The sequence below is a fragment of the Perna viridis genome, chromosome 10 (genome assembly GCF_037379345.1).
Source record: "Perna viridis isolate PV_CMFRI_1.1 ecotype Kerala chromosome 10, ASM3737934v1, whole genome shotgun sequence".
Taxonomy (NCBI): domain Eukaryota; kingdom Metazoa; phylum Mollusca; class Bivalvia; order Mytilida; family Mytilidae; genus Perna; species Perna viridis.
The window spans coordinates 20,713,024-20,733,439 of record NC_142454.1 but is presented as its reverse complement, the minus strand read 5'-3'; the positions used below and the strand labels follow the sequence as shown (position 1 = coordinate 20,733,439).

The window sequence follows — 20,416 nt, the reverse complement described above, 5'->3', positions numbered from 1 at the left end:
GCATTCCTACGTTGGGCCAACGTTGGTTCAACAGAGTCATTTATGTTGGGCCAACGTAGGGTACCCAATGTTGGCCCAACGTTGGAAGTGCGAAGAGAGCCAACATTGGCCCAGCAGAGGATACAATAGTTGGGCCAACGTTGGCCCAACGTAATGCCAACATTGACCCAACGAATCCCCAATGTTGGCCCAACATAAGCCCAACGTTAACACAACCAAATGGTCAGACGATTGTATTCCTTATGATATTAGAACATGTTATTATTATGTATTTCCTAGTCATGTCGCGGAGTGCTGATGCTGTGCACTCCTTCAGAATAAGCGCACACATTCTCCCTCAGTTTATGATGTAAATTCTTTACAGTAATAATATACCAATGACTAGCTGATTGTAGATTACAAAATTAAAACAAGAAAATCTATTATAAAATTAGCAGATACTACGAGCATTGGTACACTAATTATTGAAAATTTTCAATTTTTTTGCATTGAATAGACATTTGATAATACCTTTCACTGTTTTGTGTTTAGAATGAATTTACATTGAAAATACATGTATGTATACATTTGTTCAAAATGAAAGACTGCTTTTATTTTGTAAAAGGTGTATTATGTTTTCAGTTACAAAGCTGCACAAGGTTGAGATAATCATGTACATTGTTGTTATCATAAATTAGAAATAATTATTTTGTTTTATTAAGTTCTAAATATTAACTGTGAATACTTGTTGCATGAATATTAAATATGCAGTTAACAGAACTCGAGGAGAGAGCCAACAATACTTTTTTTTTATTTATATATATATTTTGGTGTTTCAACGTTGGGTCAACGTTGGCCCAACTATGAATCGCAGTTTAGATCCAACACAATATTTGCTTTCATACGTCCGGATTTGCTTTCTAGTTTTAATTTCTTGAGACGACATACATTTTTGCATCAAGTATAATATTAAGTTTTTTTAACATGTTTGTTACCAAAGTCGTTTCGACGTTGGTTCAATGTTGGTTCAGTGTTGGCTCACTGTTGGCTCTGGGTTGAACAAATGTAGAATAATGCAAATCATGTAATCATGGTTTTGATTTAAAAATCAAACTTTAACAATATTCTCGCGCAAAATTGGTTTCTAAAACAAGTTTTTAAAGATAAACATAAAATGAAATGGTTGTTTAAATATAGTAGGGCCAACGTAGAACCTTTTTATGATATGAATGTATTTAAATTTTCAAAATGTCGTGTTTAATCATTTGGTTGTCAAGTAAAAACCATTTTGGTTAAAAATAAATCAAGAAGAAATATTTCCATAACTACGGACTACTACGTTGGGCCAACGTTGTCTTGCCAACGCCAACTGAAAGCCAACGATCCAACCATCAGCCAACGTTGGCCCAACGGAGGCATGCTGTCTGGGATAGTAGTTCACGTGGCCAACATTGAACCTGGCTTTATGATAGTAATTAACAAAATATCTACGCACGTTCATGATGGGATTTACTTTGGTCGACAAGTTTCAAAATTGTAATGTATCGGTCGACAAAATAACATTATCTTGTGTCAGTCGACAAGTTTCAAGAATGTAATGTATCAGTCGACAGGTTTCAAGATTGTTTTGTATCGTTCATCAAATTTCAAGACTGTAATGTATCGCTTGACAAATATATCAGTCGACAAATTTTAAGATGGTGAGGTATCGGCCAGTAAATTTAAGATGGTGGGAACAATTATACAGATTGATGTTGATGCAGAGATATCGAAATGACGACTCCATCGAACAAAATGTAATGCTTTAAATTTACAAAATTTTCGAACAAAATGTAATGCTTTAAATTTAAAAAAATTTCGAACAAAATGGTCGTCCCTAACCCGGAATTCCCCATGAATAAGTGACTGCCATATCAGTTGTAAAGTTCTTGAGTATTTGAAGACTATTTCTGAATAAAAATGATCAAAAATTCAATTAAAGGACAAACAATGCAAACACTTTTATTTACAAAATTCTTATTTACAAAATTTTTATTTTCATTTCGCAAAAAATTTTAAGAACACCAAATGAAAACAAAAGAAATATAATATGAAGCAAATTTCATACCACACAGCAAGTTGTGCATATGTCCCGTAGAAGTTGTCAAATATTTTGAAATGATATAACATTGTTTCAAAAACGAGGATTTATATATTGTAGGAAAAATATTATATGGAGTTTAGGAGACAAAATTTAAATACCTTTATTGGTTAATTGTGTTGAAGGAGCAATCAAGGGAGCCAAGATTCCAGCGGAAATAAAAAAAGAATGTAATCCAAGAACAAAGACCAGGCGTGGAAAACAGACACACACAACAAAGAACATAAAATAATCAAATAATACATACAAAGTAACAAAAGTAAATGAGATACTCGGACTCCGCTAAAAACTGGGAGCATGGACTAGGTGTACCGGTAGGGTAAGCGTCCTCTGCTTTTCTAGAAACACCCGCCGATTTGCACATAAAAAGTCAAGTCCAGGGAAGACAAAACAGGCGTCTGTCGTATAGTTTGGTCAAAAGGTTTCCTTTGCCATCGATCTCTAAGTGTAGGTCAAGATATGAGGCTGATTTCAAAGTGTCTGTAGTATCCTTTACCTCAAGTTCTTTGGGGTAGATCCGATGTATCAAATCCCCGAAACAAGGGATTTTTAACGATAATAAGTCATTTATATACCAGAAATTGAGAATAAAGGATCCAGCTAAACGATGGTTCTTCTTTTGGATCTGATCAGCTATAAAGTCAGCCCAAAAGAGAGAAGGAATAGGTCAGCAAGTAAAGGAGCATGATTTGTTCCCATTGGAATGCCAACTGTTTGTTGAAAAACGCGTCCACTACACTTGACAAATGTGTTGTCGATAAAAAATTTCAGTATTTTGATAACATCTTCGGTCTATTTGAAAGATGATTTGGAATTGCATTATACTTACAATGTATAAGGAATTTCTACCAAGAACTATACTTTTGTATCTAGGTTTATCTTGAAAGTACAGGCACTACAAGAACATATCAGAAACCAGAAATAAGATTTTCCTTCCGAAGAGAACATCACCTCTTTAGTCTATCTTTTAGTTTTTCTAGCCAATTATGTCTTTTGTTTGTAAAAACTATACCGAAGTTTAATCGTATAAGTGCTTTCATCCTGGAATCATTAAGGTCAGCCAGTTCATTATGATCAAAGTTTACTACTATTATATCGCAATTGTTGGCATCACGGAAACAGTTCCAAATGCGCGTTCATTCAATTTCGTTATCCCTTAAATATGCATCAGTAGCCCTTTTCATAAAAAAATCGTGAGTAAAATTAATCGTAAGTTATGACGTCACAATACTTTTATTTACTATGACGTCATAACATACGACTAATTTTACACTTACGATATTTTGTGAAAAGGACCACAGAGGGAATAATTATTAAATTTTTAGTTTTGTTGATATTTGAACTAAGAATTTATTTCCTGACTTCTCCCGGGAGAATCTCGCGTGCCGGCAAAAATGTCACATATCCCAAAATTTTTCAATCGGGTTCAAGAGAATAAATTTCCCACTTTAGTATGGAAGAATTATTTTCGCTAAATGAGATGAAGATGTAGCTACCATGATGTGACTTTAGACGTCGTCTACTTTTTCCAAAGACAATTCTCCTCAGAAGGAACATCTCCAGACGGTAAACGTAAAGCAGTCTAACAGAAAATAATAATAACAAAATCATTGCAGCAAATGTGATATAGAAATAACTGGCAACCGTCGAAGATTTACATACTTCGTCCCAATTAAAGTGTTGGGAAGAAACATTACCAGTCTAAGTCTCGCAAAATATTTCGGATCTGTTTTTGCACATTCCTGCTTTTCTATTTGAAAGCCAGTGTTGTATCCATTTATCATTTTTGCAATCACACTTAATATAAGCTTTTCCTAGTCGTAGGCGACATAAATCGAAAAGTTGGAGTTCACGTGGTAGAATTTTTAATCGATTGTATTCCAGATAGATTTAAAATAGCATTTGGAAGTCCTAAATCGAATGTACCTGGTATATATTCTAAACGGTTTTCGGATAGATCTAACATGAATGTTCTCGTGAAAAATTCTCGCGAGACTAAGCTGCGTATGCTATAGTTTGACTTGAGTATTGTTAGATTGTCCTTTTCCGGCATGTGGTTTGGAATTCTTGTCAATCCTGAACCTGAACAATTAACAATAGTCATGCTTCGAGATGGCTGGTAAACACAAACACACCCTTAGGTCATTTTTCAGAATATGACAGTTTGCACTTGAGTAAGTGGAGTCGTTCATATTTCACAAAATATGTTATTGCTACTACATGTCGGTACTCGGGAGGATTCCAGCATATAAAGTTGTATTAATCCCGCCATATGCTGTTGACAAAGTCGTTCATATGTTTAAAGAACGGCTCCATTTGGCAATCGCAAGTCCAATTGTTACACCTAAATCACATTCCAAAAGAAAATAACTTACCAACTTCGACCGTATTTGCAAGTCCTAATTCATAAAAGTTAAAACATTCTGTTAATGTGTTTTGCTCTAAAGACACGAATCCCCCGTAGTACTTTTTATACAAATCTATATCAAAATTTTCTTTGCTAACCAAACGGTCAAGTTTGTTACTTGAAAAGTCAAATTTACAGAAAAAGTGCGAAGGAGCTAAATGTGAAACATCTATTTCGGCCAGATAGAAGAAAAGTCCGCCTTCAGAAGTGACAAACCACCAATTGTCAATTGTTTTTAAATTATTATGGCTAATATTAATTATTCTCAGCTGTGTCAGTCCGTAGAAAGCTGTATTGTCAATGGCACTAATTAGGTTGTAACTGAGACCTAACATGTCCAGGGAAGAAAGACAGAAAATTAAATTGATCTCGGAGATTCTGTTATGGGTCATTGCGATATAAACGATGTTTTTATATTCACACAAGTTTTTTTTTGGGTGAACTTACGATAGCGTGACTATGCAATAAAAGTGCCCATTGTAACTTATTCCCAAAGAGTCTGATAGAGCCGTCCCTTCGGACGTATTCAGTACTATGGTACACTAAATCTGGATTAAACTGCCAATCTGCACCTCCCCAACAAGAACAGCAGCTTTCATATCGGTGCCTTGACTCATAGTTATCAAAACCCGGGTGGCACCGAAGATCGGTCCGGTTCTATGATACATGTTTCCATCTTGGCCACTGAGGTTGACATCCTGTCACACACAATAAAATTGTCAAAATGAAAAGCAAGTAAAGTATAGCCAATAACTTCATAGTGAGTAACGTATTCACTAGTGAGGTCACTTACTAATACTATACAGATGCTACTCTACGGCTAAATGAAATCATATTTAAACATTTCCTTAATATAATTTTCCTAGTGACATTGGTTGAGTGGATTTTTATTTTTTTACAGTACTTTATATTGGTTTATAACCTGGTCGTGTCCTTTTCTGTAATGGAAAACCCAAGATTCGTCTTTTTTGAAATTCTGTCATAAAAATCTACTTTATTTTATACCAGCCTGATATAAAAATACGTTACATGGACAATCCCACTATACAAAACAAAATTATATTGTAAACCCGACAGGTAACAGATGATTCCACAAAAAAGGAGATAAACGGGAAATTGAACTAATCTCGAAGATTCTGTTATGAGTCATTTTAATGTTAAATATGTTTACACTACCGGTGCACCTGGTGCATGTTCCCAGTTCTTAGTGGAGTCAGAGTTGCTCATATTTGTTACTGTGTATGTATTATTTTAGTTACTTTATGTTCTTTGTTGTGTATGTCTGTTTTCTATGTCTGGTCTTCGTCCCTGGATTAAATTCTTTTGATTTCCGCTAGAATCTTGGTTCCCTTCATTTCTTTTTTAAATTCGCAATAAGTGAGCTTACTACACAATAAAAGCGTGCACTGTAGCCTATTCCCAAAGAGATTGATAGTGCCGTCTCCTGGCGTATATGCGACATATGGAGTGCCAGCGATTTGTTTATTCTATAAATTCCTTTTTTCCACTCCTGTCAAATCATATTTATGAAATATCTATTAAATATTTTCGATCTATATGTGTATGTCTGTTTTAATTTGACCTAGCTACTTCGCTGACATGCAAAATCAAGCGGAAAACACAACTGCAAACATTCACATGAGTTTCATGCTGATTTATGTTTAACAGAATATATTTTATACGATCGTGACGTTACGATAATCCCTAGATTGGATAGCATTGTCATTTTAATTGAATATTTATCAATTCTGCCATTTATTTTTTAGATCTAGTTGAAGTGCTTCATATTTCGTATTGCTTTAAAACAAGATGTTTTTTGTTTTAAAATAATCTCGATGTTACAAAGTACAATTTTTTTTCAATAGTTTTTCATCAAGTTAATGGCTGTTAATATTTGTTCTTCCGCTTTAAGTGCTTGTAAAATCAGTTTGTTTAACTTTATTCTCAGAAGATTATTTTTACCTTTTTCAGTGTAATGGTTCATATGTTTTCTTTTAGAAACTTTTATCAATTTCTAGATAATCATCTTCAATAGTATCAACTTGAATATATTGCTGACATTTATAAGGTTTAATACTGTCGGCGGAACTACTTTTTTTGGTATGCGTAAATTTATCATGGCCGCCACCATAGATACGATATAAACAAATTGCGATTGCGTATCCGGTTAATCTTTTTTTTTTTTCTGTTTTGTTTCGTTTTCACCTGAATGAAATAAAAGATTTTATGTAAACCAAATAATGATTTTTTTGTATTTTTTTCACCGTCATATATATGGCAAATCCGAAATCTCGTTTCAGATTTCATTCATTATCAGTTTGCAGAAGACTTCCCTTCTCATTTCAGTCATGTCGGACTCGGAGCCAGAGTGTCCGTCACAAATTAACATAAACTGATCCCCATTGAAACATTACAATATGATAAAACTCTTGAAGAGACAAATGACTAGGAAACTGTTGTGGTCTTGGATTTATTACTGCCTAAACCCCAAGATAATGAATCAGAGGAACACTACATTATAGATCTGCCCATACAACTGCCTCCTCTTCTTCAAAAATCTCAAACAAATATTTCAAATCCGAAAGAAACTAGTGCACACATTTCACCCCTGAACTCTACTGCCATATACCAAACAGAAACAAGTCAGCTTCCACCTTCCTCGCGAAATTCAAGACTTTAATGTTCTTAAAATCGACTTTACAACATTCAAAATATTTGTATTTATTGTTCATTTTACTTATTTGTCTCTTGGAATTAAATAAATTTTGATACATTGCTTATTTTCTTCAAACAGCTTTGACGGATTATATGGTGCGGATTGAATTTCAATGTTTACTGAGTCATGTAACACATATTTCGTATGAATTTTCCACATAGTGGACTTTTTTCTATTGACATTTTAACCAACCCGTTTTCGCGAAACACGAAAAACCGTACATTTGTTGATAGGATTGAAATTAAATCAAAAAGGGTTAACTTTGGAGAATGATAATACTCCGGAAAAAATAATGCGATTCAATATTTTGTGGATTTATTGTTTTTCAAAACCTTACAAACGTCAAAACCTACGATGATACGGTAGTACCAGAAATGATTAATAACGATTGTTTTAAAGAATAGATGGAAAATACAAATAAAATTACTACCAGACTCCTTTCAAAGAAGCTTCCATCAAAGTGATCTTCACAGACCTTATTGACTCCGCTGTACACGTACACGTGTATGTTAAAGCAGTGACAGGGAAATTTATGTTTACCAACCATTGCTCACATAGTGAAAACTCATCTATTGGGTCAGGGATGATAAAAAGACTTCCGCATATTGTAATTGACTTATAAATAATCTGAGTATATGGGGTCACTTCGATTTTTAGTCATGCGGTTAATAGACATATCGATGACAACGCCCACAATCGAGTACAACACCACCTGTGACCAATCACGTGACCTTCGTAGTAAAAGCTTTTGATATTTCGATGCCAATTTTAAGCTTATTATGACTTTTATATACATTTATTTAGATTAAAACGTAACTTGCTTGTATATGCATTAAGTATGTGTTTATTTAAACTCTATATCGTCTACCCTATATCGCATACTTAAAGTATGGTTAAAATATATGATATAATGAACATGACATGTTAATCGGAAATCGGCAATCGGAACTACTCCGCCATTTCCGCTATTCTAAAAAAATAACGGCTTGCCATATGAACTGTACAAGTACGACGGGTCTGTCAAGTCTACATTTGTTAAATCAAGTATGTTTTATACATGTACAAAAGTAAATGAAGGGTTAACTGGCTTTTGCAATCAAAACGCTTAAATACATGTATAAACATGAACAAAATCTTGACAAACCTGTTGATTATTTTTCGAGTTTCTGTATATATGTGCATGTATTTTTATTACTTAAGATTCTCCCTCAGTATCATTTCTCCATTGGAAATGGTAAAATTTGATTTACAACATTTGAACTTTAGCATAATAAGTAGAGAAATAGTTTAGGAAATGGAAATGAGGTTGTAATAATCTTCTTTTCTGGGTTCATTTTATTATGATATTGTACACATGTGTGCATGTAAGTTAAAATACATTGCACATGCAATATTCTTTAAAAAAATGTTTTACAGCCATAGTGATGTCAGATGATGTTTTACAGCCATAGTGATGTCAGATAATGTTTTCCTTAGAATATTCAATAAACATTGATTTTGAATTACACAGTTAAATTTACTGTGTGATTATAGATGTACAAGTAACAACATACACTCAATCAACAAATACAGGCATTGATATACAACAATGTAAATAAAACAACATATATTTGATAATTTTTGTAAAGTATTAAAAATAAATGTCTACTCTTTTTCTTATATTTGCAGTTAGACAAATATCATGGATGTATCGCTTCATTGTTAAAAGGTTGAGGGGTTTATTAAGTATCAAGACATTAATACTACACACGTAAAAATAACTAAGTTTTATCAAATTGTGAAGAAGATTTACAGGATTGAATGAAATAGAGATTCTGAAGAAAAGTTAATTACAGTGTTGTGAAGTACTGAATGTACATACACGTTATGTTGATTTTGAAACCAAATGATACTGGCAGTGCCTCCGGATATATTTTATACAGCTGCAAAACAAGTACTATAGTATACAGTTTATGTCCAAGGAAACATTTTTCAGGCTACAAATGTATATAACTATTTAGAAGTTGATTAAAATTGTTTGATACAAGATTTAGTTGAAATATTGATTTTGAAGTGTTAACTGTAAGCCAATATCGATGGATTTAGCCTTTTAGTCCTTCATATACCGGTATTGTAATTTTGTTTCATAAGAAATTCGAATGTTTTCTGTTTAGTACATGACTGTAGGTGGAAAATTTTTCCATCATGCAGTTTTATTCTCTTCTGCTAGAGAACTGTTTAACTATGACTAATGTAAAAATAAAGACCTTATAGATGTAAATTCTTAGCAATCACACACTACTAATTTGATCTTAAGGAAGAGTAATTGTCAGGCTTTTTTAGGGAATTGAAAATGGAGCATGTTCAAACACCGAATTGGCGTTGATATATGTATATAATTAATCGAATAGTGTCACCTCAAAAAAATTGCGGTCGTATATTGCTATGGTGCTGACAGCGGCGTCATCGTCGGCGACGTCCGTGTCATCGTCGTCGTCCATATTCACTTGGTTTTCGTGCGATGACTTTATAGTTATGGTGGATCAATTGTTATGAAATTTCGATATTTTACTAAGTAGTAAAAGAATGCTCCTATTTAATTCTGAGTTTATGGTCTCTACCATTTCAAAATTAGGGCCATCTATATAACTGATAGATACCACACTGTTGGCTTCTGTTAATCTAAAAAAAAACTGACAGTCCAGAATTTTACCAAGCTAACCTACATAAAGTGAATTGGTCAATATTAATCCTTAACATGACATAGCAAGTTAAACACATCCATGCAAGTACACCTTCAAGGAAGAAGCGTTGTAATATGTATATGACTTGTCTTATGGTTATGGCAAGTCATCGTGGAATTTGTTTCCCATTTATTGACACATGTGTATCAGTAGATATTTAGCATAATTTAATTATTAATATCAATAAATGGAGGAGTTTTCTAGACAATGCAAACATGTACTTTGTTGTGTTTGTCTGTTTTCCATGTCTGGTCTTTGTCCCTGGAGTACATTCTTTTGATTTCCGCTAGAATCTTGGTTCCCTTGATTACTCTCAAAGTAAAACGTATGTATGTTCAAATTTGCTCTTCAGGCAATACCGGTCTGCGTCCATACTTGCCCCTCAAGCAATACCGCTCTGCGTCCATACTTGCCCCTCAAGCAATACCGGCCTGCGTCCATACTTGCCCCTCAAGCAATAACTGTGTCCACACTTGTATTTAAACAACAAATAATGAATAACATAATCCTTGTTTTCTGGTATAAAATGTGCAACCCGTACCCGTACCAACTTTCCCCAGTACCCAAATACTATTTTTCCCATTTCTTCATTATTACTAGATATTTCCAGCTGCAAGTTGGTACATATGTAACAAGTTACATGATGGCTGGGCTAAAATTAATTATTTTCAAAATGTTTTTTTTCGGAAAACTTGATTTTATTTGATTCTCAGCCTTCAAAAGGTCTAAAATGTGTATAACCCGTACCAAAAATCACAGTACAGTTTTGTTGGACGCGTTTTTCAATAAACAGTCGGCATTCCAATGGGCACAAATTGTGCTCCTCTACTTGCTTATTTATTCCTTCACTCTTATGAGGCTGACTTTATAATTGATCTAATTCAAAAGACTGACAATCGTTTAGCTAGATCCTTTAATCTCAGTTTCCGCTATATAGATGTCGTATTGTCGTTAAACAATCCTATTTTGATACATCGCATCTACCCCAAAGAACTTGAGATAAAGGATACTGCAGACAATGTGACGTCAGCCTCATATCTTGACCTGCACTTTGAAATTGATGGTAAAGGCTAAAAACCACTAATTCCACTTTCCATAGGCTTCTATGCTAATTTCACAATATTCAATGGCTTCTCTGGACTTTACCTTAACTTTAACCTGCAGAGGACTATATATCAGCATGATTCTACATATGTCAGCTCACAATCCTCAGAATGGCATGTGGGGTTAGCAGACTTGCAGTGCAGTACTGGTCACCGGAAGTGAAGGGTCTATAAATAGCATGGGAAATCCCAGTGTTTTCACAAGATAGGGGTATATTTAAAAATCATTATGGAGATTAGGCTTCACATCACAAGAAGCAAAATGCACCTATAAAATGTACAGAAATGTTTTTCCTTTCAGAAACTGTTTAAATTTTTTAAATAAGATGAGAACTTTTTTCACAGCACTATGAGGAACAGGGGTAATTTCTGCGTAGGACTATTTTTGCGTACGTTCCAAATGCTCATTGGTTGAATTGGTGGTCTGTAACCTAAAGGGTCACTTTTTGTCTTAGAAAAAATAAATAACTATACAGGTATCTTCCTACACACATACTGAATGCATTTGCAAAGTTTCAGTGAAATGTGACAAGCACTTTTTTAAATATTTGATTTTTAAATATAGGGTAACCAAGTTGTGCGAGCAAAAAAGTGACAATATTCTACCATACTTAAATGCATTAAATATTTGCAAAGAACTTTTTCTGACTTTTCAAATAAAAAATATCAATCACAACTTGTTTTTTAACAATATTAATGAAGAAATAGTTTTAAAAGTAATCATTTTCTGAGAAATTGGTCTATTTTAAAAAAAATATTTCTGACATGCCTCCCCCTTTTTCTTGATCACATGTCAAAAATCCTAAATCTTTAAATTTTCACAAAAGGTGATATATTTGGCTTTAAATTTGTAAATACAGTGTTTTCACATTAAAACATGACCAGTAAAGGGCACCTAAAGCAAAAAAAGTACTCAATAATGGATTTTCCATGTTGCCATAGGGGAATGCTGATATGGCCTTAACCGCAGTAATGAAAGTGAGTTTTTCCTCATTTCTAACCTAATTTTTGCTCAAATCTACACAAAACTTGATTTCAAGTGCTTATTACCACCATATTTAGGTAAATATAGCCCTCAAAGTTTAATATTTGATATTTTTACTAAATTTTCTACACTTTTTACAAGATAGGACATAAAAATCAGCCAAAAAGACCAATTTTCAATAATTTGGACCTATAACTTAAAAAAATGCATATTTTGAAGGATTTTTGTAGTGTATTCCTCTCATGGCAAAGTTAACAAGATCTTCAAGTAGTTTAAAGCTATTTCAAAAAACTTTTCATTTTGCCATAGCTTCTGCTTAAGGCTAAAAACCACTAATTCCACTTTCCATAGGCTTCTATGCTAATTTCACAATATTCAATGGCTTCTCTGGACTTTACCTTAACTTTAACCTGCAGAGGACTATATATCAGCATGATTCTACATATGTCAGCTCACATTCCTCAGAATGGCATGTGGGGTTAGCAGACTTGCAGTGCAGTACTGGTCACCGGAAGTGAAGGGTCTATAAATAGCATGGGAAATCCCAGTGTTTTCACAAGATAGGGGTATATTTAAAAATCATTATGGAGATTAGGCTTCACATCACAAGAAGCAAAATGCACCTATAAAATGTACAGAAATGTTTTTCCTTTCAGAAACTGTTTAAATTTTTTAAATAAGATGAGAACTTTTTTCACAGCACTATGAGGAACAGGGGTAATTTCTGCGTAGGACTATTTTTGCGTACGTTCCAAATGCTCATTGGTTGAATTGGTGGTCTGTAACCTAAAGGGTCACTTTTTGTCTTAGAAAAAATAAATAACTATACAGGTATCTTCCTACACACATACTGAATGCATTTGCAAAGTTTCAGTGAAATGTGACAAGCACTTTTTTAAATATTTGATTTTTAAATATAGGGTAACCAAGTTGTGCGAGCAAAAAAGTGACAATATTCTACCATACTTAAATGCATTAAATATTTGCAAAGAACTTTTTCTGACTTTTCAAATAAAAAATATCAATCACAACTTGTTTTTTAACAATATTAATGAAGAAATAGTTTTAAAAGTAATCATTTTCTGAGAAATTGGTCTATTTTTAAAAAATTATTTCTGACATGCCTCCCCCTTTTTCTTGATCACATGTCAAAAATCCTAAATCTTTAAATTTTCACAAAAGGTGATATATTTGGCTTTAAATTTGTAAATACAGTGTTTTCACATTAAAACATGACCAGTAAAGGGCACCTAAAGCAAAAAAAGTACTCAATAATGGATTTTCCATGTTGCCATAGGGGAATGCTGATATGGCCTTAACCGCAGTAATGAAAGTGAGTTTTTCCTCATTTCTAACCTAATTTTTGCTCAAATCTACACAAAACTTGATTTCAAGTGCTTATTACCACCATATTTAGGTAAATATAGCCCTCAAAGTTTAATATTTGATATTTTTACTAAATTTTCTACACTTTTTACAAGATAGGACATAAAAATCAGCCAAAAAGACCAATTTTCAATAATTTGGACCTATAACTTAAAAAAATGCATATTTTGAAGGATTTTTGTAGTGTATTCCTCTCATGGCAAAGTTAACAAGATCTTCAAGTAGTTTAAAGCTATTTCAAAAAACTTTTCATTTTGCCATAGCTTCTCCTTAAGGCTAAAAACCACTAATTCCACTTTCCATAGGCTTCTATGCTAATTTCACAATATTCAATGGCTTCTCTGGACTTTACCTTAACTTTAACCTGCAGAGGACTATATATCAGCATGATTCTACATATGTCAGCTCACAATCCTCAGAATGGCATGTGGGGTTAGCAGACTTGCAGTGCAGTACTGGTCACCGGAAGTGAAGGGTCTATAAATAGCATGGGAAATCCCAGTGTTTTCACAAGATAGGGGTATATTTAAAAATCATTATGGAGATTAGGCTTCACATCACAAGAAGCAAAATGCACCTATAAAATGTACAGAAATGTTTTTCCTTTCAGAAACTGTTTAAATTTTTTAAATAAGATGAGAACTTTTTTCACAGCACTATGAGGAACAGGGGTAATTTCTGCGTAGGACTATTTTTGCGCACGTTCCAAATGCTCATTGGTTGAATTGGTGGTCTGTAACCTAAAGGAAAACTATGCGACAAACGCGATGTTTTTTTTTTTTTTTTTTTTTTTTTTTTTCCATTCCGTATTGTCAACTTTCTTTCATCTGTGGCAACATCACTTCAGCACCTATGTATGGAGTTTTCATATCATAACTCAAACGTTAGCCAGAGATTGCCGTAATACGCAGACGATTTGTATCGCACTAGACTACTTACAAATAGGCTTCTGGAACAAGGTTATGTTGCTACAAGATTGAAGTCATCAGTACAGAAGTTTTATGGTCGTCAACATGAACTCGTGGATCGTTAAGTTTTATACATCTGCAACATGACAACTGATTTGTTCAATGTGTTATAGTTTTCCTTTCCTCTTTCGTCTACCCTGGACTTGACTTTTTATAAGTAATTCGTTGGGTGTTTCTAGAAAAGCAGAAGAAGCTTACCCTACCGTTACACCTTGTCCATGCTCCCAGTTTTTAGTGGAGTCCGAGTTGCTCATTTACTTTTGTATGTATTAATTTGGTTATTTTATGTTCTTTGCTGTGTGTGTCGGTTTCCATGTCTGGTCTTTGTCCCTGGATAACATTCTTTTGATTTCCGCTAGAATCTTGGTTACCTAGATTACTCTTTGATGCAACATCATAATATTGTCAAATTTTATTATTCATTGACGATAAATTGAAACCGCATAAGACTCTGTTTATGAGACTTTCTTTTTCACCCTGGATAAGATCGTCTCCACTCTTTCATGGTACGGGGATTGACGCTACGTACGGTACGGAATTCAAACTCAAGGCTAGAAACCACTAATTCTACTTCCCATAGGCTTCTATGCTAATTTCACAATATTCAATGGCTTCTCTGGACTTTACCTTAACTTTAACCTGCAGAGGACTATATATCAGCATGACTTAACATATGTCAGCTCACAATCCTCAGAATGGCATGTGGGGTTAGCAGACTTGCAGTGCAGTACTGGTCACCGGAAGTGAAGGGTCTATAAATAGCATGGGAAATCCCAGTGTTTTCACAAGATAGGGGTATATTTAAAAATCATTATGGAGATTAGGCTTCACCTCACAAGTAGCAAGCAAAATGCACCTATACAATGTACAGAAATGTTTTTCCTTTCAGAAACTGTTTAAATTTTTTAAAATAAGATGAGAACTTTTTTCACAGCACTATGAGGAACAGGGGTAATTTCTGCATAGGACTATTTTTGTGTACGTTCCAAATGCTCATTGGTTGAATTGGTGGTCTGTAACCTCAATCACTTTTTAAATTTAATATAAAATCTTTCAAAACTTTATCCAAAGGCTTTAAGTGAAGTTTTAACTTCACAATATTTTAGAAAAACGTAAAATTCGGACCGGAAAGTGAGAAATAGTCAATTGTTACTACAGTACGGTAACATATTATACCTTTTGAAATAAAAAAAAACAATCAAACAAGAAATATTAGAAAAATACACATCATTTTCTTGACTTGAAATGAATTGAAACGGACTTTTGCACATCTCATGCAATTTTCTGTTCTAAGCATACCGTAATAATGAATATTTTAACAAAACACTATATGGGTACAGGGAAAAGTTTGTATGCGTACGGGTACGGGTTGCAGATTTTAGACCCTACCGTGTTTTCGTGAACATATAACGATAAAAAGATACTGACCTTCCAAAAATTTAGCAAGGAAATTTGGCTAACAGAAACTATAGTCAGTTGGATGTCTAAGGCGGAAACAGGACCAGTGTGTTGCGAGTGGAACCCCAAACAATCTTTGACAAAAAAAAACCGCTATATTAGGTTTCAATAAGGAGGTCTCCAAAACATCAGGCTAGTAGTCCCACCCATCTTTTGGTTATAGTACAATGATAATTTTTTAGGCAAGTGCCTGTGAGTAAAAGATATACTAAGTTAATGATGACCTGGCACCATTCATATGTATAAACAGACTTCAATGCAAACCTTAAAACAGTGACAGACACACTGACTGGAAATTAAAAAAAATCATGCATGTCAAAAATTCATTATTTGTAATTCAGAAACAGTTACAAACCACAAAACTGGTCTTAGTTTGTCATTTGGTTTTCCCACTTTTTAGACAGAAGTTATATTGACTGTATGAAATTGGCACTTTACAGGAGTTATCGTTCTTAATTTTGTTTCATTTGGTTGAATTTAGAGGGAAATGAACAAAAAGTTTTCTCAAAATTACAGATCTGAATACAGAAAGGACTACCAATACCTAAAAATACAGCACATACATAGCTTGTAAAGCATCTTTTTTGTGGGTTTATCTACACTATGAATCACCTCTACCATAGGCAGTGCCTGAATTTTATATGAACCAGTACTTAAAAGTCCAGAAATAAGAAAAAAATGCCTTAACACACTGAATACAAATAATTAACATGTTTCCATGGTGATTTGTTTTTATTTTAATGTGATTTATTCTATATACATAATAAATCATAACTTGTTTAACAAGTCATATGAAAAAAAATTATATCCATGTAAAAAAAAAAAATAACAAAAATACTCATGTATAATAAACATAATTTGTGTAAACAAACATCACTCAATATATTTAAATACAATTTGATACTAAACAATAACATTTATAATGCATTTAATTAATACAGAAATTAGCAGAACTCATGGACGGAAAACTATAAATAATAAAAAAAAATATTTAGTGCAAGGATGACAAAGACTTAATAATCAGCTGAATATTTTCCATATTGAGCTTCAGAACCAAATGTTTTGTATACCAACATATTTTTGTTTTCAATTAATTTTTCTCTTAATCTCATTATGGAGAAATTAACATAAATATAAATAACTCAATAACTTATTTTTGAATACATAGTGGAAAGTCACCGAAGTAAAACCCAACAAGATCAAATATACATACTAAAATAATAATAATATGGTTTACGGTATATCAATTACTAGAAAGGTTTTTATATGGATTTCTGTAGATAGATACATAATCAAAATCATGTTTATCTCCATCATGTTTTCTGCTCTAAATATATTCATTCCCAAAAATAATTTAAATGGTAAGATCACGAGATTCAAAACCAAAACTAAATTGCTGAATCACAACTAGTTGTTTTCTTTTCTTGTAAAAGGCAAAAAATGATCCCAGTTGCCTTACGCTAAAAAAGTCTAATTTCTCAGTAAAATCTGGAAACTACTGGAGCCCTCCTCCTTTTGAAATTTTTTTTATCTGCCACTGGAAATTTATAAAAAAAATGTATGACCATGGCAATATATTTGTTCATTTGTATTGAGAATATATGCTTGAATATCACACATTTAATAAGTAATAACTGTGTTTTAATCTTATCTTAATCCTTGTCATGTATTCTGATTGTTATCAATATTTTAATTTCTACATTTCTACAAAATGTGTATATATTGTAGCTGGACATTTTCTTATAGTACACAGGCAAAATTATTTTACATGATGTTCACACGAATTTCACATGATTTTCACCTGAATTGAGCAAATAAACTTTGTGATAAAGTTCACATGAGATTCAGGTGAATTGAGCCTTCACATGAAAATCACGTGAATTGTTCACATGAAAGTCGTGTTAAGTGAATTTCAAGTAAAAATCATTTTAATTTCATGTGAAGTTCACATGAATTACATGTGAAGCTCGATTAACATCAATTCACATGAAAAATATTTGCCTGTGATAAATTGATGTGGTAGGACTGCAAATGAGACAGTCATCCACAAAGAATCAAGAAACGAACAATTTAACTTCAAATTCTTTGTCTGTAAGAAATAAAGATTTTTTGTAAAAGAGTTTTGAAGAATATTCATATAAAATGGTATAAATCAACTCTGTACTGAAGACAACAAACAATACTATTTACAAATTTATAGATTTCAATTAGAACCATTCATTACGGGTATTAAAGTTTTATGATTAAAGCACAAAAATTTATGACCAATCAAAAAAAATAGACACCTATAAACCTAGCAAATAAAAGAAGAAACCATAAACATGTCAAACCATCTAAACGTATACAGTAAATTAAAACGTTAGTATTTCTAAAAATATTTCCAACCCTGTCAAGCTTTCACTGGCTAAAAGGAATTTTAAACACTCACTGAAGAATTAATGGGGTTTGATAAATACAGTTATTTTATCACAACCTAACAGGTAATCACAGATTCAATGAATAATGGCAAGGGTACCATATCTATTAAATACATATTATAAATATTAATCAAGGTGTATAACTGGTTAATGGTGAGGGACGAAAAAAAAAACAAAGCCATTCGATATAAGAAAAATCCAGAAACTCGATTAGATTGAGAATGAATTAATATAAAAATAAGTTAATTCTTACCTGTATGAGAAGGGATATTGCTTAACTCCAAGTAAATACTAAATTATTTTACTTGCGTTCATTCTATATTCAAATAAAAGGTCTCCAATTTTTACTAGTTCAAACATATTCTTACAAGTCTAAGGCACAGGGCTAGTGACTACAGACGCTCACTGCTGTGCCCCTTTTTATTACATTAAAATGACAGATATCAAATTGTTGAATACAGATTTCTCAATTGCAATGTACATTTTAAGTAATAAGCACATCAATATTGAAGAAATTTCACAACCATGAAAAAAAAAATCACATAAAAATTAATACTTCAATATATCTTAATATGCAGGATTTTTTTAACACAACCTTAAAATTGTACATTAGTTTTTAAAAATTACATGAATTTGTCTACATTTATATGACAAAAAAACACACATTTCAAGCATGGACATAGAATTATCAATACTCCCAATTATGCATTAACAACTATTAATATTAAATCACTGAAATGAATAATTGATTAGCTATAATACTGACATTTCCTATTTTTGCCAAATAAGCAGCAGAAAATATCAATTGAAATTTTATTCTTTACAACATCTATTCTATTATTCGTAAAAATAAAAGTCATTTGCTAAGAAATGCAACTATTTTGAAGGTTTTTGAATGGCAAATAGATCAAATAAATTAAATATTAACTTCTGAAGTAATTAAATACAACTATAAGAAAATGTAAGAACAATCAGTGTTGTACATTGAATCCTCTCTAAACCAAACACTGGATAATCTAAAAACCTCTCTGAACCAAACACTTTTCGAAATCCATCTATATCAATTTAAATGTATTTTTAATCTTGGTAAACCAAACATCTGTCTAAACTGAACTTATTTCTTAGTCTAAAAGAGGTTAAGTTTCAACCAACAGTTTTCACAGTAAATACCAACAATGAGAGCACTATAATTCTATATCCATCAAGAATAACCTATTTGATAATATCAGTACATGTAATAATGTTATTGAAAAAATTTTGTAGAAGAACCATTTACAACAAAAATGCATTACGAAAACGTAAATGAAAAATATTTGAAACGATATACATATTCATTAAAGACAGGGGTTCATGAAACATTGAATGAACATGGTAAAGGAACGACATAAATGCATATTATGATAATATATCACAGTTATTCTGTTGCTATAAGTAACCCTGCTTGTTTTATTGTCACATTTCTGTTCTGCACAAACTTCAGTTCTTCTATCAGGAATTGTATGTAAAAAATGTCCTCTTGCTGTCACAAATCTAAACTCTCAATCTCATCAGGAATTATCTAATAAAAAAAGTTATATAAATTACCAAACCCTCCATCCAATAGGTAGTTCTTTTCACATGTCAGGTTTATAATAAGTCATGATAAGTGAACCCATACTGCAAGGTACAAGAATAGTGCTTATTCTTTGTATGGCTATTGAAGACATCAAAAGAAAATAAAATGCTTCACAGGTTGCTGCTTGATTAGACCCTAGATGTTGAGCCCTGAACAGTTGGCACAAGTGTAGACACAACATTCAAACCTGATACAACTCTGACTTTGGATTGTGATTGAAGTTAAAGTGGTAATAAAAGAACAGCATTCCAACGTCCCAGGCATAAAATGATAAATTTCAAACTTTAAATTCACTGACATTGTCTAAGTCCAAGGGCCGTAACTTCTGTAAAAATCATTCAACCATTACCATAGCTGAACTAAATCTGTAACTTCTCAAAGTAAGACTACATACAAAAGATAAAATCAATTGGTAAAAGTATTGTAAAAAAAAGTATGGAAAACTTTAAATTCACTGAAATTTTCCAAGTCCAAAGCTGTAAAGGCTGTAAAAATCATTCAACCATAACCAAATTCGAA

The 20,416-nt window shown here is 32.6% G+C and overlaps 1 protein-coding gene across 5 annotated transcripts in view; it reads right to left on the bottom strand.

The window, feature by feature from the left end:
- Positions 1-16,578: 16,578 nt before the first annotated feature.
- The window catches only part of LOC148604902 (serine/threonine-protein kinase Nek1-like), a 40,769-nt gene continuing 36,931 nt past the window's right edge, over positions 16,579-20,416 (bottom strand). For all 5 annotated transcript variants that reach the window (XM_088550491.1, XM_088550492.1, XM_088550490.1 and 2 more), the window contains one exon: positions 16,579-19,840. In XM_088550491.1, the coding sequence (XP_088406617.1) occupies positions 19,830-19,840 (11 nt within the window). In that variant the 3' untranslated portion in view covers positions 16,579-19,829. The remainder of the gene's footprint in view (positions 19,841-20,416) is intronic.